Source organism: Motacilla alba, chromosome 7, assembly GCF_015832195.1.
Source record: "Motacilla alba alba isolate MOTALB_02 chromosome 7, Motacilla_alba_V1.0_pri, whole genome shotgun sequence".
NCBI lineage: Eukaryota > Metazoa > Chordata > Aves > Passeriformes > Motacillidae > Motacilla > Motacilla alba.
This window is the reverse complement of record NC_052022.1, coordinates 24,455,315-24,482,632: the sequence shown is the minus strand read 5'-3', so window position 1 is coordinate 24,482,632 and position 27,318 is coordinate 24,455,315. Positions and strand designations below refer to the sequence as shown.

Sequence of the window (27,318 nt, the reverse complement as noted above, 5' to 3'; positions counted from 1 at the left end):
CTGTCTGGGAAAAGGTCTCTGGTTTTAAGAAGACAACTGTTCATTTAATTTAATTTACTGACCAGTATTTTAATAAACTTAGTAGAGAAAATTTAGGCGTCCAAACTGTGGAATTTGTCACACGTGGATCATAGAGTATAACTTAGAGGATACTTACATCTTTTTCCCACACCCATAGCACTAACATTTAATGGCAGTCTGTTTCCCTAGAGCAAGAAATAAGCTACAGGTTCTGTGTGCCTGCAGAGCTGTTACCCACTCCACATCTAATTTTCAGGAGGTATGGAGGGTGTTTTGCCAATCTGCTACTTAATTAGGTTGGAAATAATAAATATATTTAATAATTGCCATTATCTAATGCTCATCTGCTAATGTATTAACAAATACCTAATAAAATAGGAGTAGGGTTTAGGAGTCTTGCAAAGGGCTACCTACCTTTTTCTGTGGCAGAAGGTTTGATGTTCAGGTGTTAGAAACATAAATTACTTATCAGTAGAACTGCCTTGCTGAGGTTTAGAGCTTGAAATGTTTCAATAATCTCAGCTCCAGAAGGACGTTAACAAAGTTTGGGAGAAGGATGCACTAGTGATAGTGGAAACAAAGAATGCAGAATTTACAAGACACAAGGACATTTGGCAGAACTCCCAAGATAAGGAAGAAACTAACAAAATCAACTCAGTAACTGTGCTGAAGTCAGCCCCAAGTAGATAGAAGGTATTTCTGGCAAGGGCAGATTGCAACCACAAAACTCACCAACTCAAAAGAAGAGAGACTGAGCACATAGACTATAATAGTAGATAGAATACTAATTAAACAGAGAACTATGTAACTTGAATATTAATGCCTTTGTTTACTAAAATGTATGAATAGCGATAGTTTTTGGTAGTCATTGTGCTGGCTTACTGGATTTGACACCCATCACTCTTTTCTGTGCAGAATTGTACAAAAATCCAATATCTCATCTCTCTTTCGGGATTGGCGTCTTGCACATCAGGTAAAAGAACCCATTTTGGGAAAACAGACACGTTTTCAGCAGCTTTACTCCCATGGTACCTCCACTGTAAACTGATTTTCAAAATATTTGGCTGTTTATCCTGTCTGTGTGTGTCATTACCTTAAAATATTTAACATCATCACACCAGCACACATAATGTCAACTTCTTGAAGGCAAATTCAAGGGTGTCTGGAAAACAATGCATTAACTTGGACAGAAGCGTGAAGTACGTAGGAATAAAAGTGATTCCTTTTAACAGTCACATTTAACTGTCTTTGTCACGGCTGAAAACTACAAACCCAAATTTTTGGGCGGCGTATGTCCTTCAGAAGAACCCTCGGCCTTCTCTGAGGCATTCCAGAGCGGTTTAGCCCTGTGGGGCCGGGGCCGGTGGCGGCAGCAGCGCCTCAACGCCGGCCGCTCCCGGCGCAAGGGCGGCGGGGCCGGGGCCCGGCGCGGCCGGGGGAGCTCACCCGGCGCCGGCGGGGGCTCAGGGGAGGCGCCGCTCCCCGCCGCCGGCCCGCGGGGCGGAGCGAGGGGCGAGCCGCCCGCCGGCCGCGGCATTCGAAAGTCGCTTGGCGGGCAGGGCTTCCTCTTCGCCCTCGTCCTCCTCCTCGTCCTCCTCCTCCTCCGCCGGAGGCCCGCGCCGGTTCGGGCCGGGCCGGGCCGCGGCGCCGCTTCTCGGGGCAAGTGCGAGCCTTGGCCGGTGAGGGCTTGCGGAAGGGAAATACGGGTGCTGACCCTGCTCGGTGTCGCTCTCTTCAGCGATGGCAGCGTGGGAGGCCGCCGAAATGTCTTTCTTCAGTCTGAGCGACGTGAGGGAGCGGATGCGGGAGAAGAAAAAGGGTGCCTTGAGGACTGCGAAGTTGAATGCCTCGCTTGCATCGAAAATCAAAACGAAGATCATCAGTGAGTATATTTTGCGTTGCGGTGCGGACATATGCAGGCTGCTGTGTCAGCTTATTACTGGGCCTTTGGCTGTGGCATCGGGAGAGGGCAGCAGTCCCTTTCCAGAGCTCACGTGCTGCTTATCTGCCCGGGGATTTTGAGTGAATTCCGTGCCCTGCAGATGAGTGTCAAGTGCCACGCAAGGTGCCCAAAGGTGTACGAAGTATTTTAGTGTATATGCAATCCTCTCCAGAATCTAGGCCAACTGACTTGTTTTTATGGGGAAAGTAACGCAAAGATAGAACAGGAGATAATTTGGACTACCTTTAAAAACTCAGATATTTCCATTACTTTTATTTAACTGTTTTGAAATTGGAAAACAGGGGTCCACATTTACTGAAGGGCAACTATAGAGGAAAACAGTTTTTTCTCCCATTTTTTGGATGGCGATGAGGACTTACCTGTTTGTGACTTGTTCAAAGCAAGGAGCATATATTTTTAAACTCAGCATTTCAACTACGCCATCATTCATTAAGAATTGAAGCTGTAGCTTGTGGCCTGAGTGTTACCCACTGAGGATGGAGAGGGTATCTGAAGTGTTGCATGTTATTATGGAAGGATACTGCTAATTTTGTGAGGGAGCTATTGAGTTGTAGAGATCTGAATCTGAGGAAGGCTAGTCTAGGAAGAGAGAGAATTATGATGACAGGAGAAGTATGGGTGAGACCTTGGACGCTGATGATGTGTGATTCTGCTCTGTCTCTCACAGACAACTCCTCCACTGTGAAAGTCTCCCTAAAGCAGAACAATAAAGCATTGGCTCTGGCCCTCAATGCAGAGAAAGCCAATGCACAGCGGCTCACCCAGGAGAAGACCATCCTACAGAAAGAGGTGAAGCAGTGCCACTTCCAGAACGCTGTGCTGCGGCACAGGCTCTCCTTCCTGGTATGGCACTCACTGTGGCTGGCATGGGGAGGGGTGGTAGGTAATGTGTGCTGCACTAGCACCTCAGCTGTGGGAGGATTGAGCTGTTGCTGTTGAATGTCTGGATTCTCAACATATCGAAAAGGTCACCATTCTTTTGCTTATTTTTGTTTCCAAGCTGTGTTCTCCCCAGAACATACCTCTGCCTAGTAGCATCCTTGTTGGAATAGATGTTTTGATGTAATGTCTTTATGGCTTCTCTCTCTTTATTATCTCATCACAGAATGATATGTTGAAAAAAATGGACAATCTTGTGGCTGCAGCTAAGATGGCCGAGCTGTCTGAGGTAAACCATGGGAAACCTGAGCACACTGCTCTGGAAGGGGGCTGTCTTTTCTGTCTTTTGCTTTGTGTTGCCTGCTCACTTCAGTATTGGATGCCTCACCTGTTTTTCTTTGCTTGCTTGAGTTGTGCTGGCTACATGCTGGTCAGCTTGATCTTATGGATTTCCAGGGTAACTCTTTGTGTAGGAAAAACTACAGTTTTAAACTGTTTTCCTGTGGATTATTTGCTATATTGGGCTGTAGGCTTTTCTGTTCTGACAGGTTGTGCCTTCTTTTCAATTTCTTTTTAAAGTATTGCCATGGCAACTTGGGATGAGGAATAGGAGACTTTCCCTGTGTCCTGTCTCATGGGTGGATGGGAAACTACTTCTGCTTCCTCGTCTCAGGTTATCTGACCTAGTTTAAGTTCATCCTTAGGCCATGGAGACACAATCTGATTCTGCTGCAATTTATTCCATAATTTATTCCGTAACGTGAGAGGGTCGCTGGCAATACTTTACATACTTTCTAGAGAAACTGAGCTTCTGCTGTTTCTCTGCAGGAGGCTGCAGGAGGGATTTCAAGAACTTTAAGTCACGCTCCTATTTATCTTCTTTCCAGTTCCATATAAATTCTGCATCCTTGTCCAGCGGCCAGAAGAGCATCATGACTGAAGATAGCTGGGCTGATGATATTGTAGATGGTCAGCTTCTGAGGTGGGCTTTAAAATGACACCACCAAGCTTCTCCTGAATTTCTATATGCTAAACTTCTTGTGTTTTATGTGTGTGCCTAGTTTAATATGAGATAGCTTCTCTGAGCCACCAGTGCTCGATGCTTTCCTTTATTCTGTCTTTTTATTGCCATTCCTTGTCTTGTTTGTGTACAAAAACTAGTCTCTTACCTCCTTTCTTGGAGACTGTGTTACTTTTAGGCAGTTTTCTCTTTGTAGCTGCTGAGTACAGCAAGATTTGCTTGAGCAAGTGAGTGCCATAGCTGACTACTTTGTTGTTTGTTACATAAAAATGCTTAATAGTCACCTGCTTGTATGATGTAAGCTTTCTGGAAAGATGGTCAGAGCACGATCTCTTAAAGTTTATAAGAAGCCCTGTTTCTTCTCTGTGTAGTCCCTGAAGACAGGGCAGTCCTTGGAGCTGCCCACACGTGGCCTGCAGTTAGTCTGCTGGATTCTGGAGCCTGTTGTATATGAGAAACATGATCCACTGCTGCTCTTCCTTCTCACCAGGTTTACACAGATACCGATGAGAGTGCCCATTTCCAAGCTGCATGATACAGAGCAGCAAGCTGGCAGCTCCACAGCACTACGAACATCCTCAGGAGAACTTCAGAGACCTGTTTCTAATGCAGGAGAACTTCAGAGACCTGCTTCTAATGAGGCCCTGAAAATTGTGCCTGTTGCCTCCAAAGATACTTTGCCACCACAGCACGATGAGAAGCCTCAGTTCCACCAGGAAGAAAATGGCAAAAAGGTGACTGAAACAATGGCAACAGAGGGGGCTTTTCATGACTCTCACATATTTGGAGGTAAATTTGCATCTCTTGCTGTTCTTCTGGTGTGACTTTGTGTCTGTGCTCAGAAATGCATAAATACCATAGCTCCAGTTAGCTCTCAACCACAACTCCAGTGGCTCCTAATGACTGGTATTGACTACATGCTCCACTGGGGCTGTTATTGCTGGAGTTATGTATATCCTAGAATCAGTCTCCAGAGGGATATGTGGTGTTTTTGCAGTAGATCAAACTCACAAATCAGGCTTTTTGAGTTACAGGCACTGAGCTTACACAAGACTTTTGGAGATGCCTGAAAGTGCAGAATCTGACTAGGTGCACCACTGTTTCTTGTGGATTTGCCATATAAATAATAACTCTTACACAGATCATAAGTATTCCAAATATTACGGCTGGTTAGGGAATCTTGATTTGGGCTGCCCTTTTGTTCAGAGAGAAGCCAGCTAAGCAAATCTGGTACACAGTAAGTTGGGGGAGTCCCTGTCTCAAAATCATGCTTTTTCTATGCTCTGGATTTGTGACAGCGTATGGAGCAAGGTTTTTACTGGTATGGAGAAAGATGGCATTTGCCTACTGGATTTCTCAGCCTTAAACATGAATTTTTCTTTCCAACAGAGATCTTGTGCAGCACTGAACAAAATCCCAACAATTTGCCAATGCTTGCCTTGGAAAGTCATAGTCTTTCATATGAGCCTGATGAGATGGCAAAACATTTATTTGATCGTCTCTCACAAGGGCACATTACTCAGAGGAGAAAGCGTTCCACCCTGTTTGCTACAAGCACTCCATCTTCTGCTCTGGATATCTTCCCACATGTCAGTTCCACTCAGGCAGCTTGGGGTAGTGCTGCACAGGACAACAGCAGCTCCAGCAAGAACAGCACCCAGCAACAGCTGCGATCTCCCAGCCCCCTGGCTTCACCTGCTCAAACTGCTGATATTTCACATAGAAACTCTGTGGCTAAAGAGACCTCTTGTGAGCAGCCACAGACAAAAGAAATGGGGTGTGGTGTTGAAACGGACCCTAGCTATAGCCAAGTCACTGAGTTTGTTCCTGTAAAGGTTAAAAGCAAAGGTAAGTGTAAAACTGGAGAGAAAAAGACTGTTAAAAAAGCAAGAGCAGGAAAAAAGAAAACAACTGCAATTAAAAACAATGCAGAAAGTAGTCCCCACAGATCTCAAGGTGAAGAGTGTGCTCAAAATGCAAAGAAGCTTCTTCAGCCAAAAACTGTAACACATTCTAGTGAGACTGAAGTCTGTGAGATGGGGCAGAAGGTGTGTGAGGGGGCTTTTGACAGGTGGAACAGAGACTGTGGTGTGGAGCACCATTCCCACTCTCCTGATGGAGTCCAAGACTTTGGAAGTACACATGAGGTGAGTCCGGCACAGCTGCAGAGTCTTGAAAGTGTTGACTTAATGCAACAGGTTAAGAAGGGCTCTATCTTTGAGATGCAAAGTATGGAGAGCTTGCTAAAACCCCCAGTTCATACCTTCTCAAGTCATGAAGTTCCCTCAGGTGATTCCAGTCTACAGAATTCTACAAAATTCTCAAGTGTGAGCAGAAAGAGCATGAGACAGAAAGCCAGCAGAAAAACTAGAGTAATTGGGCAAAGAGATGATTCTGATGAATATCTACCAAACATTGTGATAATACCAGAGTCCAAGGCTGAAGAACGGCCTAAAAGAAGCCAAACAAGCAGGAAGAATACTGCCAGGAATAGCAATTGTGATCAGAAAAATGAAGTTAATGTTTTTAGGCCCTGCATAGATGTTCAAGGAGTAGCTAATGAGAGCACAAAGGATTTGCCAGGTAATCTAAAACAGCGCAGGGAAACATATTTTGTCCATCCTTTGGATCTTGCAGGAAATGTGGGTTGTTTCCAGACAGAAACTAAAGGGGGTGAAAATGTACCTCCCAGGTCTGTTCCTGGGAGCAAAGTGAGCAAAATCCCCAGAGCTGTTAAGAGCAATCAAAAGAGCAATAAAAAACAGACAGGGGGCCTTCAAGAAAGTGGGCAAGGTGAAGTTGACCCCAACATGAATGCTTTGAAAAAAGAAGCCTCTTGCAAACCCAGGCCTCAGAGGAAGAGGAGCAACTCTCGACCTCCAGAGACTGATTCCCTGGCCAGAAAAAATGATGGTGCCAAGGTTCTCATTGGAAGTTCCACAGAACTTACATCCAAGCAGAGTATCCTGATGGGGAAGTTTTCCTGCATTAGCCATCTGCTGTCTGAGCCAGGTGGTTTCTTGGAGGAGCAGCTACCTGAGATATCACTTGCAGATAGTCTTACAGACCTTTCGCACGGTCTTGAATCCTCCCATGTGAGCAGTTCTGCAGTTTTGTCTGTCAGCTCCAGACTTACAGAAGTACCATTTTCCAAGGTCTTAAGTACTGAGGGCAACAGAATGCCAGCAAAACCCCCTGTTTGGTTGAAAAACTCCCTGGTACTTACAGAAAAGACTGCAGAGGAAATACCTGAGGAAAGGAACCAAGTCCAGTCAAGTTCTTGGAGCTCACCTTCACAGAAACCTGGTAGGTGGTAAGATGGGGAAGGTACCTCTGTTTGGAGATGAGGGCAAAAACTCCATGCAGCAAGTACTTATCTTTTCCTTCCTCTCCTCTCCTCTCTTTTTTCAGAGTTAAAGATCAGTCTCCAGTACACCATTTATGCTTCCACTTGTGCTGCCCTGTCATTTCTGTGGCTGCATTTGCTTCTAGTTTATCAGCATGTCTATAAGAATTTCTGTCCACTTGCCCATGTGTAGATATTGGGACAAGACTGGCAGCATGTGCTGAGTCTTGCTGTACCACTCTTGTTATCTACAGGGCATGCCTATTAATTTAGAAAATCAAATATTCAAGCACTTCAAAATTAAACTTGATGCTGACCCTGCCTACTAGGGTCAGTCAGTATTATTGGGGCACAGAATAACGAAGGTGGAAAATTTTTGGTCCAGAATGGTTAGTGCTGCAAGATTTCATACTTTCAAGGTGATATCTTCACTGGAAACTAACCAGGACCCAACCTAAATTATTTTGGTTGTGGTTTTTTGTTTGTTTGTTTTTTAAAAGGATTTGGAGGGTGAATCCCTGGGCTGGTACTACAATAGTTGAGCTGATCCTTTTAGGGAGTTTGCTGTTAATGGATGCTCTGTAAAAAGAGTAGTTTTGTGGGGTTTTTCTTTTTCAAGCTGTTGACAAACAGTCCTGTTACAACTCGAGTGGGCTGTACTTCGTAGAGAGGGAGGAAGCTTGTTCTCCTGCTCTCCTCCTTTTGGCTGACTCCCCTTGGAAAGGTGCAGTGACCACTGGTCCTGTGTCTTGTTGGAAGTCAGTAGGTTGCTGGTAGGTTGTTTGTGCTGTAAGCTTGCTGTCTTCTCCAGGCATTACAGCTATCAAGTAGTGTTTTTATATAATTTTTCTACTACACCAGGGCCCATGATACTATCACTATTAGTGATTTTTTCATTGAGGGACCTAATTTCATTTATGAGCTGACTTTTGAGGAGCAGGTCTGGTATTTTTGGATTGAAATGGTCTCCTGAGTTGCAGGGCAATATCGTTAGATTCCAGATTGTGCATGTTCAGAGAAACCTGGTAATGCAACTCTTTTCTATTTGTCAGCTGTTATTTCTTAGGATATCTGGAAATGATTTAGAATCACTTTGATCAAACCATGTGAATGTCTCCCTTTGCAGATATCAGGCCACTACAAGACTTGAACAATGCCAGTCTTCTGTCTCACTCCAGCTCTCAGGAAGCGTCAGGGTGCTCATCTAGGCGGAAACGGAAGCCAACCTGCTACAAAGAGCCATCAATCAAGAGGTTGGGCTTTCAACTATTCATTCCAAAGACTGTTCCCATGCTGCAACCCCTGCTCTGCTCTCATATACTAACTCTCCAGGACTGGACCCTCTGTTGCTTTGTTCAAAGTTCTTACGCTTTGTGTTCTGCGTCCTCTTTTACCACTGTGTGGTTATGCCAAAATTCTGCATCAGTACAAATGGATGTTTAGGCTTCTGGAACAAGCTACTAAAGATGTTATTTTACTTGCTGAAATGAGCACATCTCTTGGCAGACTGCATCTGTGGTACCCCAGTGCTAATGAGGCAGTAGCATGAGGATAAAATACAGGCTAAAGACAGCCCAGCAAAAGCCCTGATTTCATTTACATTCTGTGACAACTAAAATTTTAGGCACCTGAGTAATACTTTCCTCTTTGAAAGCATCCTGTATCTTTATTCACTAGCAGATATACCTAAACAAATAGCTGCATCTTTTCCCTAGGAAACTGTAGCTTCAGAACATCCAATGGCTATTGCACAGAGTCATTTACTCCTAAAATGACAGCTTCGTAGGTATTTAAAGTTACTGGGTGTGTTTTTCTCTGCAAAGTGTCCCAGTTTGAACTTTCTGTGAATAGCTGGTTATATTGCACCACAAAGTACTCTGTATTGGACATGAAACAAACTGTACCACTTAATCATCTTGTGAGGAAGAACTGCAAAAATTAGCAACTTTAGGGACTAAAATCATACATGAATTCAAGGAATACTTGATGGTTCAATGTAACCCTTTTGTTTCTGCAGGAAACTGAGGCAGGGTGACCCATTTACAGACACTGAGTTCCTCCACTTTTCTCTCTGCAAAAGTGAAAACAAGCCTGTCAAAGCCAAGGGAATGACCAAGAAGATGAAAGAGAACAAAGAATGGCTTCCTGAAGGCTGTCTCAGTGCCAAGGCAGGCAAGTTGGTAATAACAGAAAGGACTAGAACAGTGGGTGAAAGCAGCCCCCAAGCTCCTAGAAGCTCGCGCATTTAGCTGCAAGGCTACGGCTTTGAACGCAGAGACCCAAGCAAAGATGGAGGTGGCTGACCAGGCAGCTGAACTATTCCAACTAAGGCAACCCAAGGACCAATTTGACAAATTGAGCCTTGTGCGGTGAACTTCGTCCGTTTTCAAATCTTTAGGACTTATGGGGTGGGGAAAGTGGTTGACACAAATTGATGAATGTCTGTTTTAATGATGGGCATGGCCCTTATGTGCTGTATAATTAGCTCCTAGCTATCTTCTGCTTTCTTCCTGTTCTCTGCCCCTGTGTGCCATGTAAAGCTCCCTGCACCAGAAGATGAGCTCTATACCAACCAACTTTAAGGAATATTTGAAACACAGGGTGCTTAGGACCAGACCCAAACATGTCTTGTCTCAAACATTCTGAGTATTGCTACAGGAAAGGTGATCAGAGGAGAGGGTTCTGTGGGACAGGGTTTTTTGAAAAACATCTCCCCTTTTCCTATCACTCCTTGCCCTTGTTAAAAAGTACCTCCTTCAGCCTTCTTGTAGCCCCTTGAGGTACTGGAAGGTGTGATAAGGTCTCCCTAGCACCTTCTGTTTTCCAGGCTGAACAACCTCATCTCTCTGTCTTCATAGGGGAGGTATTTCAGCCTTCTGATTATCTTTGTATTCCCCCTCTGGCTTTGCTCCAACAGCTCCATATCCCTCTTAAGCTGGGAATCACAGAGCTGGACAACAGTACTCCAGATGGGGTCAGTTGTGTTTCAGGAAATCCTTTACTCTTCCATTGCAGCATCCACTGGCTTCAAGCACTTGCTTTTCTTAGAGTCTAGTGGTGTAACTTTGAAGGTGATTGATTTTAAATGTTTGAGAGAGTGGTGGGGAAAAGAAGGGATCACACCAGTCGTTAAAGGGAAGGAAATGTGCCTGTCTGGAAGCAGGAAGTGTTTCCTCTTTGTGGCAGAGCAGAGAGAGGGCTGCTCTTTTCTTCTGACCATACTTACTCTTTCTCCTTAACACCTCAGCAACAGCTATCAGTTCATGAGGATAGGCTGGGTCTTGCTGTACTCTGTATTCAGAGGACTCCGGAAGATGGAAACTTCATTAGTAGAGGGGAAATAGTGTCATCAGCAGTCAGGTAAATGCTACTACATAGCTTACATTTAAGCTGTACTGTTATTAAAACTAGGAAACAAAGAGCCTGAGATTCAAAAATGCCCTCTTATTTATTTGTTCAGTTTTCTGCAAGTTACCAAACTTTCTCTGGTATTCTGTAACTCTGGAAGCCAGGTAGGAGCTAGTAAATAACACTTATAACACTTGGCATAAGTGCTGTTGTATTAGAACCTGCCTGTATTGACCCAGAAGCCAGGCCAGGAACATAGATCTCCAAGTATTCCCAGTAATTGTTTTCATTGCTGCTATGGGTCAGAAATGGGACTTTTCCTAGCTGCACTTAAGTGCTTGTGCTAGTAACAGAATAGTAGATTGTATTCATTGACATTCAAGGTACAGAGACAGCTGCTAGCAGTTATAGAGCTGCACATCAAACACAAGGTAATAGTAGCTCCTTTGTTCTAACATTGGTATCTCTATCCTAATCACCACCTCTAGCAGTCAGCTGGAGGGGGAGAGTGTGTTGATGACCAATTTCTGTTTTGCTGAGCAATTATGTATCAGTTTGTATTACTGCCCAAATAAAATTTCAATGCAAGTGGTATTTTGAAATTCTTGTACAGTACCTGATGCTTACCATGACACTACACCCGACAGCTTTGCCTAGGCTAGAACAAAGTGAAACTCTATTCTAAGAAGGGAGATGCTTTTTGTTTATATCACATTCCAACAGTCTGTCCCAGCCTGTACTGGACTGTGCTGAAAGCTACTGGAATCTCTCTCTGAGGCAGTTTCCCCATATCAGCTAATCACACAGAGGAAGGAGACACAAAGAATGTTAGTTGGCTTTTATTTTAGTTTGAATTAAAAATATTCCTTAAAAAAAACCCAACACACAACCATGGATGGAATAAGTTTTCACAGTCATGATATGACTTGCTGTAAGACAACAAGGGTAAGTAATAGCCCAGACAATTGGAGAGAAGTTTGCACCTTTATGAATTGTGGGGTGAGGGAAGAGGTTAACAGTTCCTATGCTTCACATCCAGTCAGAAGGAGCATAACTAAATGCATGGTCTGCATTTAGACACTGCAGCATGGCTTTGGTAGGCTCTTAGCCTATAAGGCTTGTTTCCAGCATTTACTAAGTGCTACTCAAATGCTACAGTCCTGACTGTAGCAATGGAACCAAATCCCTTGGTATCAGGACACTGTGCTCTGGTTGGCACTACGAGATAAATTCAGGAGGGCTGTGGCAGAGCTGGCATAGCCCTCAGAGCTCACTTACACTCACTGGGAAGTACTTGAGAGAGGAGGACGGTATTCATTTCTAAGGTCTGCTGGACAGTAGGTCACTGCTGGTTTGACCAGAGCTGTGACACAAACTGGCCTTCAGACTGAGAGGAAGAGATAAACATAGATCAAAGTCACAGAGAAAAACTCAGGTCTACTGTGAACAAAACTAGGAATCCAGACCCATACCGAGCTTTTATCAAATTCATCTCCTTAGCAAAAGTAGGGCTTAGCCTAGCAGCTCAAAGGGTTTCAGAAAACATGATTTTCTAAAAGTTTAAAAAGTGTCTATGTTCATTTTTATCTAGTGTTTGTAATGTTACACAACAAAGCACAATAGAGACCCACTTACGTGAGCAATAACAGAAAAGCCAAGTACATGTTTTCTCCAATATCCTAAAGTTCCCATGAACTCTTGTAATTTATTCTTTGATGGGGGCACTTGTATTTGTTCTAATTCCTTTGAAGCATCTGGAGGAACTACTGCATTGGCTGCATCTACCAAGTACCCAAACATTTATTTCTTGGTCCTTGACATTTTTCAGGCTGAATTTCCATTTCTGCTTCATGCAATGCTTCCTATTATTGCTGCTGCTTCTCCCACCTTTTTGTGGGAATCTCCTTCAATTAGAGTATCATCTATATATTAGTATAGTTTCACATCTGGAGGGAGTGAGACTGTAAAAATTCAGCAAGATTGAGCAATCATGGGTGAATGTTTGTACCCTGGAGGGAGCCTATTAAAAATTAAAACTGATGAGAGAACAACTGCTAAGAAAGCAAGAGCAGGAAAAAAGAAAACAACTGCAATTAAAAACAATGCAGAAAGTAGTCCCGACAGATCTCAAGGTGAAGAGTGTGCTCAAAATGCAAAGAAGCTTCTTCAGCCAAAAACTGTAACACATTCTAGTGAGACTGAAGTCTGTGAGAAGGTGTGTGAGGGGCTTTTGACAGGTGGAACAGAGACTGTGGTGTGGAGCACCATTCCCACTCTCCTGATGGAGTCCAAGACTTTGGAAGTACACATGAGGTGAGTCCGGCACAGCTGCAGAGTCTTGAAAGTGTTGACTTAATGCAACAGGTTAAGAAGGGCCCTATCTTTGAGATGCAAAGTATGGAGAGCTTGCTAAAACCCCCAGTTCATACCTTCTCAAGTCATGAAGTTCCCTCAGGTGATTCCAGATTACAGAATTCACTTTTCTTGAGGAAAGAGACCTCCAGTGCCTGTGCTTTGCAAGAGGACTCAAGTGTGATCAGATAGAAAATCAAGAGGAAAAAAAGTAATTGGACAAAGAGATGATTCTGATAGGAAGTATCTGCCAGTGTGATAATACCAGATGGCCAAAGCTGAAGAACAGCCTAAAAGAAGCACAACAAATGAGACAACGCCACTTACACTCTGATGTAAGTGGGAGACACTTTGTTAGGGGAGCTTGAGTATAACCCATGCCTTAAGCTTTAGGCATAGAGGCCAGCTTCCGCTTCAAGTTTTCAGCAAGCTTGTCCATGAACTCAAAGGTGTTCAGGTAATCAGAGCGTGTGACACTGGCGGGGGAAAAAAACAGGACAGGTATTAGTTGTACAGACTCTCAAATAATCAAAGCAGAGGAAGACTGTTCAAAGAACTCTGTTTTGCCTCTAAAACCAAAAGAGTTCTCTCCTACTCATCAGGCTGGGTTTTTTTGCCATAAGGCTCTGGGAAGAGGTAGCCAGGTGATATTTTACAGTTATGTAGGTCTTCTTCATTTATTAGGGTCTGGCCACTGTCATACAAAACATGTAAATATTTGCAGTTCCTTCTTTACTTTTTTCTCCCATTCATTTGGTGCAATAGCAGGGAGAGAGCAATCTGGACTAAGCTGCTGGGGTCAGGGAGCATCTCATGTTTTACAGCACTGGGTACAGAAGGTCCTGTGAGACAGACTCCTTCTCTTTACCATACTAAAAGTAACACTCCAGCCAATGCTGTTCAGAACCACCACGTAAAACAGCCTTTTCTAGGCATAGCTGGTTATTTCATACACTTACTTAGGCAGGCCTTTGATGCAGGCAGCAAGGTCCTTTGTCATGAAGCCAGATTCAATGGTCTCAATGCAGACTTCCTCCAGGGCAACTGCAAAGTTCCCGAGGCTAGTGTTGTTGTCCAGCTTAGCTCTGTGAGCGAGGCCTCTTGTCCATGCGAAGATGGAGGCTGAGAGAGAACACTGGGTTATTCCATCTATCTAGAAGTTCCTGAAAGTTGCTCTAAATCATCATGTGGAACAATAATTAGATTTTTTTCAATGCCAATAAAATGGAAAGCAGACTGAAAAAAAGGATAGAAAATCTGTTGTGGGAAAGAACACTTATCTTCATTTAGGTATCCTTTGCCTTTTGTGGAACTTGGGAAAAAAAAAAAGACAAAGCAGACCTCAGAAACTACTCACTTCCTCCAGTAATCTCTCTATGCACGTCATTTTATTTTCTTCCTGCCCAAGTCAGAAAGAATAACAGGTGGTAGGACTCTGTAGATACAGAGAATATTGTGACAGAAGGGTGCAGTCCTTTTTCTAACACTACATTATACTCTGGTCTCTATGCAAATTTAGAGGATTCTTTCCCTCATGTCCCATTCCAAGTACCCTTACACTGCAAGAGTGTACATGGCTTGGGGTGTGGTTGGTTCTTCTGGGCCATCAGAAAGAGGAGCAAAATAAAGAACAACCAACTTAAACCTTAAGGCCTTGTGGCTATAAACCAGTTGTTTCCTGAAGAGTGAGTGCATATAAAGGCTAAGGTAGGTCTAGCTTATTGCTTGCACTCACTCATTCCAGTCTGTTTTTTCCTTCAGGCTGTAGCTGCATCTGTAGAGACCCTGGGAAGCTGACCTAAGTCACGAGAGGACTGTGGGAGTGTATTTCCTTGCCTTCCTCAGGCCACACTGTGATCTGAGAAATGCTCATTAGGCCTTGGCAAACCACACCTAAGACATTCTCAAGCTTATCAGAAACCCAGGAACTAGTGGTGTCTAATGAGCACTTTTTTTTTTATGAACAGCCTTGGAAAGGTATTTTTCTTGCCTGAATAACAACGCCAGTTGAGTAATATTTTTGTTACTGAACTTTCAAAGAAAATTACTGACTTGAATTGCAGCCAGGATGGAAAATTACTATAACTAAAGCCCACTCCCTTTCAACCCCATAAACAGTGACCCAAAGTGAGACCCCTCAAGCTCTCGATTATAAGGAGCTAATGCATACTATACCCTACTCTCTAAAAACCCTTTAAACAGCAGCCAAAAGTACATCTTTTGGAGGTCACAATTTCCAGAAGATCCACGCGGAATCACAGAATAGTCCTGAGTTGCAAGGGACACAGAAGGATCATTGAATCCAACTCTTACATGAATGGTCCAAACAGGGATTGAACCCACACCCACGGTGTTATTAGCACCATGCTCTGACCAACTGAGGCAACCTCAAGAGAAGGAGCTAATGTGTGTGTCTCGAACACTGATAACTGGATGGCTGTAGAGTCCATGGACTTTTGGTACTGACATGCCATGAAAAAGAACAAGATTTGATTAGAAAAGAGGGTCCAGGTGGAAACAGGAGAGCACTTTTCTGTGAGAAAGAACCACAACATACAGTGGTTCTGTACAGTGCAAGCACAAGAATGAATGGCAGGAAGTGGGCATGGAGTAAAAGGTGGGATTGAGACCAAAGACCCCCAAAGTTCTCTGACCCCTTTCCAGACAGGCCTGAAAAAATAGCATTTGATGACCTAATGTACCTAAAAAGCAAGATACCTGTCCATAAAAAGGTACCCCCCTCTCCCCCCTACCCTGGCTCTCCCAAGCCCAGGTGGTGCATCCAGGGCCCTGGACATCTCACCAGCCAGACTAATGCAGCTGGATTGCCACTCATCAGCTGGATCAGCACTGAAACCAGAATTGATGCCCTCAGCTGGATCAATGCTGTAACCAGGATTTGTGATCTATTTTTCTCTCTTTTCTCCTCTTTTTCTTCCTTTAATTAATTAATTAATTTTTTTCTCTCTATTTCTCTTTTCCTTTCTTACTTTCTTTAATTCATCTTTCAAACCTTTAATTCCTCCCTTCACTTTCACCCTGCCCCTTTATCCAAAACCCACTGCTGTATGCTTATATAGTAGGTATTTCCATGCTACGTGTGTAATTTACTGATCTACTTTCTGATTGTTTGCAGATCCTCTGACTTTTGTCACTTCTTTTGATCAATGAGCATTTAAGAATCTTAGGTACTTCCTTCCCCTTAAGGGTCATCACAATCTCTGGAAGAAATATGCATTATGACCTGCAAGTTTCACCACTAAGTAGTAAAGTTGTCTACAGAAAGGGTGCAGATGTTCTTACTCTAAACTTGTTCTTTCATGTGTAGAGATGATGAAGGGCAGTGAAAAGCAGCTCACCAATGGGGTTAGTGGAGGTTTCTTGGCCTTTCTGGTGCATGCGGTAGTGACGAGTAACTGTCCCGTGAGCAGCTTCTGCTTCAACAGTCTTGCCATCAGGGCAGATCAGCACGCTGGTCATCATCCCCAGAGAGCCATAGCCTACAAAATACAAGTTTCAAAATCTCAGTGTCTCCTTTGGACAGCTCCCCTCCCTCAAATTCCCCTTCATCTCCCCATCCTGCAATCTCCTTACATCTGCTTGTCTTTCACACAGGGTGACAGGAACAAAACAACTTCTTGAGAGCATCTGCTCTTGTGAGAGGAACCAGCAACTTCTGATATTGGACATTCACACCAGTTCTAACCCTGTAGGTTTCAGAGATCTGCATGTTTGAAAGCTGTTTTGTTTAGCAGTCCTACACACATCCTTGTTCTGTGGGAGGCAGTTTAGTGGCATTACTTCAGAAAGAGTGTATTACATAAAGCCACACATCTCATCCTGTGGAATTCTGCATCCATATTTGTTTTGGCACCAGGCACCTCGGTTATATAGGATTTTGATCAAGCATTGCAATTATGTAAAGTTAAACATATCAATCTCTCTCTTTAAACCTGGCAGGTAGCTTTAGGTCCTGAAAGTTTTATGACTTATCTGCAGAGCACCTGCCATCACACTCAGCAGCAGTTAGCTTAACTAAAGCTGTCAGTGACAGAGAACCAGCTGTCTAAATACTGTCCATTAGAATAGAAAGCCTACCAGTTCTCACGTGGTAGAAACTTCCCTCCTGTAAATAAATACAACTACAGAGTCTACATTCAATAGATTTTCGTGTAAAAGCAAAATCAGAATTCTTTTGACTGCCTGATACCTCCATGACTGGCAACAGGTTTGAAATACAAGTTTTGAGACCCAACACCATGTCCCGCACCATTCCATAAGGTGTGACAGAAGGACACAAGAAACTACCACTAAGCCTGCTTCAGCATGGCACAGGAAGCAGCTCATACCTTGTGCAACAGAGTCAGACTGCACATCCCCATCGTAGTTCTTGCAGGCCCAGACAAAGCCTCCTTCAGATTTCAGGGCCTGAGCAACCATGTCATCAATGAGCCTGTGCTCATACCAGATCTTTTTGGCTTCAAACTGGGATTTGTATTCTCTAGAAAACAAAAAACCAAAACACCTTGTCACACAAACAGGGAATTGCTCAGTTTGTACACAGACAGGTGCACAGAGATAAGACTAAAACAACAACAACAACAAAAAAAAAAACACGTTCTCTTTACTCTTTTTTCCCTTGTCTGCTTTGCTGGGCTATAGCAAGGCTGCTTCAGAGTCATAGAGGCACCCGCAGAGAATCTGTGGCTTTATTAGAAGATAGGGACACCACAGCCACATTCAGCAGAGCTTTCCGCATTGAGTATTGTGCCTTGCAGGACAAGGGAGACTGTGACAGAGATGGCACCCCCTGAGCCCTTAAAGTGTTGCTGAGTGTCTGAAAAAGCAACTCGGAAGGCTGGAGAGGATGTTCCTGCTGCAGACTTATGCACTGCAGTAGGAAGTACACAACTGATTACCTGTCATAGATGTCTTGGAAGATGTCTTTGAAGCGGCCATCGTATCTCTTCAGAATGGTGTTTTTGGTGCTCATGTAGAGGGGCCAGCCTTTAGACAGTGCCATCTGGAAGGAACTGTGGGCAAAATCCTTGATAGACTGGTCAAGATTGTACATTCCCATGGCTACACCACCACAGCCTGTTAGTGGAAGAACAGATAGGAATCACTACATTTAGTTTTGGTTTAAGAATTTTATTCTCCCCATAGCATACTCTGGCTGGCAGGCAGACTGATGCTCTCCCCAGGTGTCTTAATCTAGTTCTCAATTTAAGGTTGGTTCTTTCAGGAGAAGATTTGCTTTATGTTATCAGCTCAAAGCTCCAGCAGTTCTGTGACACATGGATAGGAAGGTGGTTTTGTTTTACAGGCAAGTACATCTTATTAATGTGATCTAATCCCTCTAAGAAGTTTTGTTCTAATCCAGCCTAAATACTCAAGCACTGTGACAGAAGTGAATGTACTTGAACTCCTACTAGCCATTTAAGTAATACAGCCTTTTTCTATCAAAGCAGCAGGCAGCAGTTTGGAGCAGGAGGTCTCAGTCAAAGTTAGAAAGGGATGTGCTCACACCTTAAATGTTTTGCGCCTTCAGAACTAACTCCAGCAGTTAAGGCCTGCTTTGCCTAGCTCAGGTAAACAAGACTCCACATGTATTCCTGCATTTTTTTCAGCACATGTGTGGCCTACCCTGCTGCTTTGATCCACCCGCTCAGGCTCACTCCTAGCAAGTTGTGGGAAGAATGTGCCAGTCATGTGGGTGCTCAGGCAAGTCCTGAGAAGGCTCTGAGGAACTATCAACATTCACATGATTTAGCTTGTGTAAGGCAGATGTGTTAGAAGCACAAATGGAAATGTGCTGAACTTGCAGCCCAGCTCACCTAGAAGAAAGCAGCACTCAGATCGTGGAAGAGGATGATTGTGGGTGAAAGTCAGGTCTACAGCTTCATGAGAAAGCTTTGTCATTTTCAGAGCACAACTCTGTTTCTAGTGAAAAGTAGATCCCATGTACTTAATTTTAAACACCTCACTACCACCATCTATCTAGTTTTTGTACAGTACCAATATTGGGGATCTTTGTTCTAGAAACACCCAGAGTTTTTAAATACCTTTCCTAATAACCATTTGTCCTTACCACCTTGAGATGGTTGTTACTATATGGACATACATGCAGAATAAAGAGGGGAAGCCAGAGGAGGTGTATCTGCTTGCCAAGATAGCAATGTCATTTAAAGTTGATATTGGCAGAGAATGAAATTCCTGTTGTTACATGTTATCCCTGTACCTTCCCTATGGAGTCAAGGACAGTTCAGGGTGTGATCAGCTACAGAGACTGTGTACTCTGGAACCATGACTTCACAGCTGCTGGATGACAGCTACTAAGTTTTATCCAAACAGCTATTTTCATACATGTAAAAGAAAATCCTTATTGCAGTCATACAATCCTACTGCCTCTTAAAAATCTCTTGATTCAGTGTCAAGGTTGAAGATATCAGTACAGCAAAAACACGAGTTTCCCTTAATCATTTGGGAGATATGCTGGCACAACAGTTATCTGTGGGGAGGGCAGCTCCCTAGAGCAACAGCATAACCTGCCATCTTTGCATTTCCCTGCTTTCTGCTTGCTGATGCAATGCAGAACAGCAAATCAGACTGGCAGCTGGATGGCACACATCTCCAACACAGGCTCACCAGTCACCTATCAAATGAAAACAGACTGGGACTGGCTGTGAAGCAGGTGAACTCCAGATGAAAGGCTATGCAACAAGAGATGGTAGAGATGCAGGTTCTTATGAGCAAGCATGCCAGAGAAATCAAGTATTACAAAGGAGGGTCATATGTCAATCTTGGTAGCTGTTTGCCAAACCAACTGCACACAAACAAGGATGCTGTTGTTTACATGGTTTCTTTTTTTTTTTTTTTTTTTTAGCTAAATAGATCACCGTAAGACTTTAAATCCTGAACCCTTTGATTAATGATAGACAAGAGACATGACTTGTATGATGTTTCCTTGAATCCTGCCCCTAGAGGAAACAGCCCAAGTTCAGGCAACACATCTGTAACTGCTTCCATTAACAAAGCCCAGCAATGTCAGGACTCTTCCTGAGCCTTGCAATGTCTGCAGCCAGCAGAGCAATAGGGAGAGGAGTGACACCAAAAGCTTTGGGACTGCATCTGTTAAAACAGCTACAGCGTGTACAGTCAGGACCATCCTTGCGAAATCCTCTTCCACCCTACAGAGTAAGTGTTAATTCTCATCTCTATCGAGCAAATGAAAAGACTGCTTCATAAAGAAGGGCAAAGACTGCAAAGGTACAGAGATCAGCAAAACAAACTAAACCCAGAAAGAACTGCACATGGATTACTCTCAAATATATCTCCCCTTAGGTCAAGCCTAGTTTACATAGGAAGCTTGCCTCTGATCAGAGAGAAAAACATATATGCTGCTACCAGAGTCATCATATAAAGAGCATGACAGGTGGCCACTCTAATATGATTGTGTTCTGGATGTGCCTCTTGGATCCCAGGAAGATTTCAAGGTACTTTCAGTACTTGACAAATAAATGAAGAAGGTCCAAACTTTCTCCCCCATTCTACCTCAAAGTCATATTTTACCATCAAACAGATCTGACTGATAATTCAAGGTTGAAATAAATCCAAAAATATCAGTGTATCAGTTTTAATCACTAATAAGAAAAAATACCTACTTTCAAAGTTATGGACCAGATATGTGACTGGCTTGCCTCCGTCTGTGGGAGTGTAGGTCATCTCTACTTTTCCAGGCCCAGGCACCACAAAATCGGTTGCTCTGTACTGAAAAAAAAAAATTGCCATGATAATTTATCTATCAGGAAGAGAGAACCATAAAAGACAGTCCTCATTTGGGAGGGCAGGTTACAGAAAAACAGTTGTACTAAAAACCCCATTAAGTAGACTTTTTATTCAGCCATATTGACATTGGATTATTTTACTAGAGATTAGAAAGACAAGAGTCATGGAATCACTTAGGTTGGAAAAGACTCTTAAGCTCATCAAGTCCAACAGTTAACCCAGCACTGCCAAGAGCACCACTAAACTGCATCCTTAAATAGTCAAAAGTCTGCCTGTTTCAGAAGCCATCTTCCCCTTAGAGGAAAAAGCTCACAGATTCTTGGGCCCCATAAATCGGTAGAGTATCTGCTTTTGCAGATGTGCTGAAGTTTTAAAGTGCAGAGTATTTAGACTGTTGTGTGGTTGATGGATAGAAAGGCTCCTCTCCCTGCCTCAAAAAAGCCATTCATATTACAGCTGCTGATCTTGTAAATAAAAGGGTTCATACATCATACAAGATGACATTTGAAAGGCCAACCTGTAGTAAGAGTCTTTGAAATTAAAAACTTTAAATATTTAAATGCTGTCCCATCCTCCCAATTGTCCTGAACAGTACTATTTAGTGTTACATTTCCTTGAAATTTGTTATTCTTTTTCATGTAGTTTCCCTCCTATCAAGGGAATCTGTTCCCTGAGCTGTTCTGAAGTTAATGTCTCGCTCCTATGTCCTTTCTAGGTTCTTATATTGTTCCCTTCACTTTAATCTCACACTTTGCAGGGTTTCAATCCCTTCCCTTTAATCCACTGTTTCCTATTATTACTTTAACCTTCTCAATTGTTCACAACCTTTAAGGATGTTGAATCCCATTCTTTTCTAGTGTCAGGGTTGTGCAATTATTTTCCTCTTGATAATTTATTATTTTACCTTCCTGTAGCTGGTAATTTAATGACTTGCCCCCAGTTTGCAGGTTTAGCCACCTTTTGAAGCACTTGGCTCTTCTAGAAGACTTTCCTTTTGCCATGTTTGGTAGCTATATAGCATATGATTGCCCATGGAGAACAGTATGACTGATTCTTATCCTCCAGGCTACCCAGAGGGCACAACACTGAGAACAGTTCCAGGGCTTTCCATAGCCTTGTACTACCATTGTCAGGAAAGTTTTGATAAAAGAGGTTTCCCTACTTCTGTACCATAGCCTGATGTGCCCAGGTCAGATACCAACTCTGCAGGTGTGCTGTGCAAGTTAAAGCAGCAGACCACAGTAAAAAAAAATTAAAAATGAAACAGAACAAAACCACATTCCCATACAGAAGGCAATTTTGCCCACTTCTAGAAATCACTTTTTTTATCCATTTTTGCTGTCAGCAAAATTTGACACCAGAAAGTCCTGTAAAGTAAAAAGGTGGGCAGTGTAAAATAATATTTTCTAAAGATGTTCTTATGTAGGAAGGAGTGTTCTAGAGAGGTGAAGAACAATAAGAACAATAACCTAGCAGAGTTAAGTGTCTAAGTACAGGCCTGTGTAATCCAAGCACAGGTCTCTGAATGCTGTTTATACAGTGACACTGCTCAAGGGAGAGAGGCATGAACCAGGCTCTCCCACACTTGCTGGGTGCAGTACAAACAAAGTGCTAGCAGATATGCCCTCCCAGGTGGAATGCAAGGGACAGAGCAGGAGCACAGGGATGTCTAAATCTTTGGAGCTCTACACCAGTCAGGAATTATCCTGTTAAGACAAAGAGGGGTAAAGCCTGCAGTGACTCACTTGATCCCCATAAGCGTGACGGCCGATGACAATGGGTTTCACCCATCCAGACACCAGCCGGGGAATGTTCTTGCAGATGATAGCCTCTCTGAAGACAGTGCCACCTAGGATATTTCTAATTGTGCCATTGGGCGACTTCCACATCTGCTTCAACTTGAACTCCTCCACTCTCTTCTCATCAGGAGTGATGGTTGCACACTTTATGCCAACGTTGTATTTCTTTATGGCTTCAGCAGCTTCCACAGTTACTTTATCATTTGTAGCATCACGATGCTCAATGCCCAAGTCATAGCTGTAACAAACCCACAAACACTGTCAGGAATTCCCAGGACATTTGTTTGTGCTCAACAGGAAAGAAACAAGACTCTATATGTGCATGTGAGTGTAGCTGCAACATTCTGCCACAACTGAAGTTATCCCTCTTCCATGCAAATGCTGCTGGACTGGAAGGAAACAGGCTTATACAGCGACATTTCTCCTGTTAGTGGAGGTTGGTAGGAGATGGGAGAAAGAAGAGCTTCAGTTTATGGCTAAGGTTTGTTGCCAGCATGGGACAGTATCTCCTCTGCCTTGCCTTTTGAGTTTCCTGCAATGGCACCTGTCAGTTGAGGGTGTTCATTGTATGGGAGTAGCAAAATCCCCAGATGAATATGAGGTTTATTTGAAACCTCTTGTGCTGAAGGCTCTGGCTTCCTTCATGTACTGAGCACATGAAGCTCTACTAGACTTAAAAACTGCTTTGACAATGGACCCACAATCCTGCTCTGGCAGCAAAACTGCCAATATTTCTCTCAAACATCAGAGGAAAGTCATTTCCATACTCACTGTTTTAACAGCTTTTGAGAACAATGGCTGCCCAGCATGGGACAGCCCTGAAGCACAGCCAGCTGTACATGAATCTAGCCATTGTGCTGCCTCAGCCAGGGGTTTGCTTGCCCTCCTCCCACCCTCTTTGAAAAGGGATGTTCTCCAGCCTGTGTGCATGTATTATGCTGCTGGGCTCCTGTCTGCCTGGTTCCCAACACCAGCAAGCAGAAAGCCTGATGTAGGTGGCATACAAATGGCTCCAGTGGCAGGGGAAGAGGTCAGACTTGTGGGTTTATCTACAGCAGATACCACTGAAGGCCTCTGTCCACATGGCTAGGAGCAATGTAGCTGGATACTACTCTAATAATTATAGCTCAGTAGCCAGAAAAGGAAGAGATTATTTGTTCTGCTTGGCCAGATGCTATAGATAGCATGTCCCTTCTGCTGTACCCGGCTGCTAGTATTCGTTATTTTCCAGAAGGGAGTATAGGAGCACAGCCCAGCTTCAGGGAGTAATTGCAACAGTTAGCTTACATTGTCAACAGCAGAGCTCAGGCTTACAGCCATGAGGGCAGAGTCTGTGCCCTACACACACCCTTTTGTCCTCTGGGCAGATCTTCAAACGGGCATGGCAAGAAGCCATAAGCCCACTCAGGGGCGCAGGATGCTATGCTTCAAGTCAGGGAGTGGCTGAAACAGCCCATATTTCTTCTCACTGTTTAGGCTGCAGGGTCATGCAGACTGTCGGGTGCTGGAAACCCCAAGAGACAGGAAAACAAAACACAGGCCGTGTCTCTGAGAGACTTTCTTAGAGGCACAGTACAGGCAAAACTCTAACTCACAACTCGGCATGCGCTGCTTACTGCTGTGAGGAACCCTGGAGGGCATGCTTCCGGTGCTAAATGAAAATCCATCAACACCTACTGACACACGCAAACTTCAGTACATTCAGCTGAATGTCACAGAGTCATTACCTGTGCAAATCCAGATCTACATAAGGAAAAATCAGCTTTTCTTTAATCAGCTCCCAGATGACCCGTGTCATTTCATCTCCTTGCATCTCCACAACGGAGCCTCCACGGATTTTTTTAGACATCTTGAACTGCAACAGACATAAAAAAAGTCCAACCTAAGTTAAAAGCTACCAAGACACGTATCCTGCATTTTTACAACATAACTAGGAGAGGCAGTAACATAACATACAGGATCTCTCCAAAAAGTCTTGGAAATAACCTCAGTTTATCCTTAGTTTCATGCTACATGGTATTTTCCTTAAAGCCCCAGCTCCTAGAGAGATCTATGTGAGGATAAAAAGAAAGGTTAATATCTTGACAATTAAGGGCATGGGCTTTAATTATGATTGTATTAAAAAGTTTTAAAATATGACCAAATTCTTCCCCCAAATTCCACAGAAATAGATGAACACTGGTTACTTTTAGATTTCACGAGTTCTAGTCCAGTTACCTGTTCCTCCACCTTTTTCTGAAAATCGGGGGGTTAATGGACATGATTACAATGACAGCTCATACTGCTGAAACGACTAAGGTTAATATATTGTAAGCTTCTTTATTACCTTTGTCCCCCAGGAAGGAAGGAAACAGGCAGAAAAATCCAAGGGCTACATATCAAGAGTATTTTCTTGTGGCAAGCTTTATTTATACAGATAAAATAAATACTCGACAGATTTGTTTGCTGTAGGGAACAGAGGTTTCTGAAGATATTTGTGAACAAAGGCTAAAAAAAAAAAGAACTTGAACCCTGCCCTTCTATTTGTACTTTGTCAAGACAACCCCAGAAGGCACTGAACTGCTCTAAAGTGCCCTTCTTTCCAGCAGCCACAGTTTCTTGGGTCTCGGCTCCGATTATGCAAGAGCTATGACTTGGCAAGTTCCTCCTTCAGACAGTCCTGTGCTTGTGTGCAGCTGCTGGGATACTACAGTGAGATAGCAAGCCCTCGTGCCTCAGGCTGCAGTCTCAAGAGACCAAGGGCCAGCAATGACTGGATCCAGAATGAAAGGTCCTACTGTACACGGGATCTGTTCATCCAGACCGAGTCATTCCGAGGTGTGAGGCTTGCAGAGCAAGGGCCTCGCATTACAAGCATGTTGGGACACTACCCCAGGGTTAATTTTTTTTTTTTTTAATTAAAGTAACTTGTGCTGCATTTCCAAATCCAATCTATTAAACAATTTTAGTCTGGGAAGACAATAAAATTTCTAAGCTATGTTCACAGGATCAAGCTTTCCCAAACCTTTTAAAGTGCAAAAATGAAGAGAAAAAAACCACCAAAAAACCCAAAACACCAAAAAAGACGCCCCCCCCCCCCAAAAAAAAATCCCAAACAAAAACCCCACCCAAAAAATAACACAAAACTCTAAAAAAAATTGAAAAAGTAACATAAGGTTGTGTTACTGAGACTCAGTTTAAAAGATAAACTACTTCAGGCATTTCTATCCCTAACATACACAGTATATATACCAGTATACTGGGTTATATATATTGGCTTATATTGGGCTTCTCTAGTCCTCAAGGAGAACTTGAACTTCACATGATCTCACTCTATCTAAAATCAGTTTACTTTTGCAAGTATTTTGAACCCAATTTTCAATTGTGACTATCTAAATAATAAGGTCTGTATCATAGTCCATGGCCTAGGCACAGAATTACTGCTGTGGGAGAGTTCAGTTTGGCTTTTGGAACAATCTGGGAAACAGTCTGATTCATTTAAGTAAAAATGTAGACAGGCGCAAACCCAGAAAGCACTGCTTGCTTTGTGGTTTGGTTCCACTTAACTAAGACAAATCAGACAACATGACTGACTACAGTCAGTCATAGCAATCGGTTTGCCTTCAGAACTGTTCCATGCTGCTGCCACGCAGAGAACACAAAGGTAGGTGAGACACACCTCCACTGATGCGTGGGAACAGCAGCTTCTTCAACGACTCTGACAGCATCCAACCTGTTTATGCGATCGCGGCCAGGTACTGGCACTTTTCCCATCCTCAGTCACCAGTGCCCCCAGTTTCTCTATGAACTGGGGCAGTACTGCAGCAGCATCCCTCGTCTGCACACCAGTCAGCATGCCGAGAGGCTCCTCTAGAGAGCACACATTCCCCAGAGTTCAACTCCGTCACTCGTCCCCTCTGATTTTATACTGAACTGCCAAAATCCAGCAAGGTCTTTCCCCTGCAGCAGCTCTTCTTTAAATACACTTAACCCAGGCACACAGCCAAGGCAACTTAGAAGAAACCGTCTATTTCCAAATACCTCTCGGTGCCGCGGAAGGGCTCGGGGCCTACGGGCAATAATTAACTATTGCAACAAGTGCCTAACTGCGGTGTACAGCTGATCTCCCTGGAGGAGGCGGCTCGCAGGGGGCACGGAGCGGGTCGCTGGCACCAACCGAGCTCTCGGCTGCACTCCTTTTCCGGCCGCACTCGCCTCTGACAAGGCGATCTGGCGGCACACGGGCGATTTTCCCACAGGGCCGAGGGCAGCAGCCGCCACCACGGCCAAGGCTGAAACCCCGGCACCGGCACGGCGCGACCGCGGCCACTCCCCAAGCGAGAAGGGACAGCCGAGGGCCCCCGAGCCCAGCCCGCGGCAGGGACACCACCGACTAGCGGGAGACCTGAGGACTACGTGAGGAGACAGCCCGGCCCAGGACAGGGCGGGCGGTCCCGGGGTGCAGCACCCTCAGCGCCTCGGCGACAGTCACGGCGGGCGGGGCGCGGTCGCGGGGTCCCGCCCGCGCCGAGGGAAAAAAGCCCCTAAACACAATCGCACCCCTGGGGGACCCGCCGCGGGGCGCCGCCTCCGAGAGAGAAAGGACAAAGGGTGCCGTGAGCCGCCGAAGCCGCGGCGCACCGGGGCGGCGGCGATGCCCTTTACCTGCAGGCCCGGTGCCGGTGCGTTCCGTGCGGCGGTGCGGCGGCGCTGCGGGGCCGGGCCGTGCGCGGGGCCCTTTATGTGGCCGCGCCCCCGCCCCGCCCGGCCCCGCACCCGCGGCGCCCCCTGCTGGCCGCGCGCGGCCCCTCCCCCCGGCGGC

At 44.3% G+C, this 27,318-nt stretch overlaps 3 protein-coding genes across 3 annotated transcripts; 2 read left to right on the top strand and 1 right to left on the bottom strand.

The window, feature by feature from the left end:
- The first annotated feature begins 1,578 nt into the window (after window positions 1–1,578).
- On the top strand, window positions 1,579–13,308 carry LOC119703559 (shugoshin 2-like). The gene is made up of 7 exons (XM_038143605.1): window positions 1,579–1,903; window positions 2,652–2,827; window positions 3,090–3,152; window positions 3,751–3,845; window positions 4,375–4,673; window positions 5,274–6,173; window positions 13,034–13,308. The coding sequence occupies exons 1-7, from the start codon at window positions 1,762–1,764 to the stop codon at window positions 13,120–13,122; spliced, it is 1,764 nt and encodes a 587-aa protein (XP_037999533.1). The 5' UTR covers window positions 1,579–1,761; the 3' UTR covers window positions 13,123–13,308.
- LOC119703560 lies at window positions 6,180–13,141 on the top strand. Its single transcript, XM_038143606.1, has 3 exons — window positions 6,180–7,190; window positions 8,357–8,483; window positions 9,248–13,141. Exons 1-3 carry the CDS (start codon window positions 6,227–6,229, stop codon window positions 9,477–9,479), a joined length of 1,323 nt encoding a protein of 440 aa, XP_037999534.1. The 5' UTR covers window positions 6,180–6,226; the 3' UTR covers window positions 9,480–13,141.
- IDH1 (isocitrate dehydrogenase (NADP(+)) 1) lies at window positions 13,304–27,221 on the bottom strand. Its single transcript, XM_038143607.1, has 9 exons — window positions 27,162–27,221; window positions 24,245–24,372; window positions 22,464–22,755; window positions 20,595–20,700; window positions 17,850–18,027; window positions 17,280–17,431; window positions 16,290–16,430; window positions 13,890–14,052; window positions 13,304–13,406 (listed from the first exon to the last, which is right to left on the bottom strand). Exons 2-9 carry the CDS (start codon window positions 24,364–24,366, stop codon window positions 13,313–13,315), a joined length of 1,248 nt encoding a protein of 415 aa, XP_037999535.1. The 5' UTR covers window positions 24,367–24,372; window positions 27,162–27,221; the 3' UTR covers window positions 13,304–13,312.
- Between the last annotated feature and the right edge of the window lie 97 nt (window positions 27,222–27,318).

Excerpts from the sequence above, each read along its gene's own strand:
- LOC119703560 (XM_038143606.1), top strand. The coding sequence starts at position 6,227 with ATGAGACAGAAAGCCAGCAGAAAAACTAGAGTAATTGGGCAAAGAGAT. Across the intron at positions 7,191-8,356 it reads CTCACCTTCACAGAAACCTG|ATATCAGGCCACTACAAGAC; the intron begins GTAGGTGGTAAG and ends CTCCCTTTGCAG. Across the intron at positions 8,484-9,247 it reads AAAGAGCCATCAATCAAGAG|GAAACTGAGGCAGGGTGACC; the intron begins GTTGGGCTTTCA and ends TTGTTTCTGCAG.
- LOC119703559 (XM_038143605.1), top strand. The coding sequence starts at position 1,762 with ATGGCAGCGTGGGAGGCCGCCGAAATGTCTTTCTTCAGTCTGAGCGAC. Across the intron at positions 2,828-3,089 it reads GGCACAGGCTCTCCTTCCTG|AATGATATGTTGAAAAAAAT; the intron begins GTATGGCACTCA and ends ATCTCATCACAG. Across the intron at positions 3,846-4,374 it reads GTAGATGGTCAGCTTCTGAG|GTTTACACAGATACCGATGA; the intron begins GTGGGCTTTAAA and ends CCTTCTCACCAG.
- IDH1 (XM_038143607.1), bottom strand. The coding sequence starts at position 24,366 with ATGTCTAAAAAAATCCGTGGAGGCTCCGTTGTGGAGATGCAAGGAGAT. Across the intron at positions 22,756-24,244 it reads GTAGATCTGGATTTGCACAG|CTATGACTTGGGCATTGAGC; the intron begins GTAATGACTCTG and ends GGTTTGTTACAG. Across the intron at positions 13,407-13,889 it reads TGCATCAAAGGCCTGCCTAA|TGTCACACGCTCTGATTACC; the intron begins GTAAGTGTATGA and ends TTCCCCCGCCAG.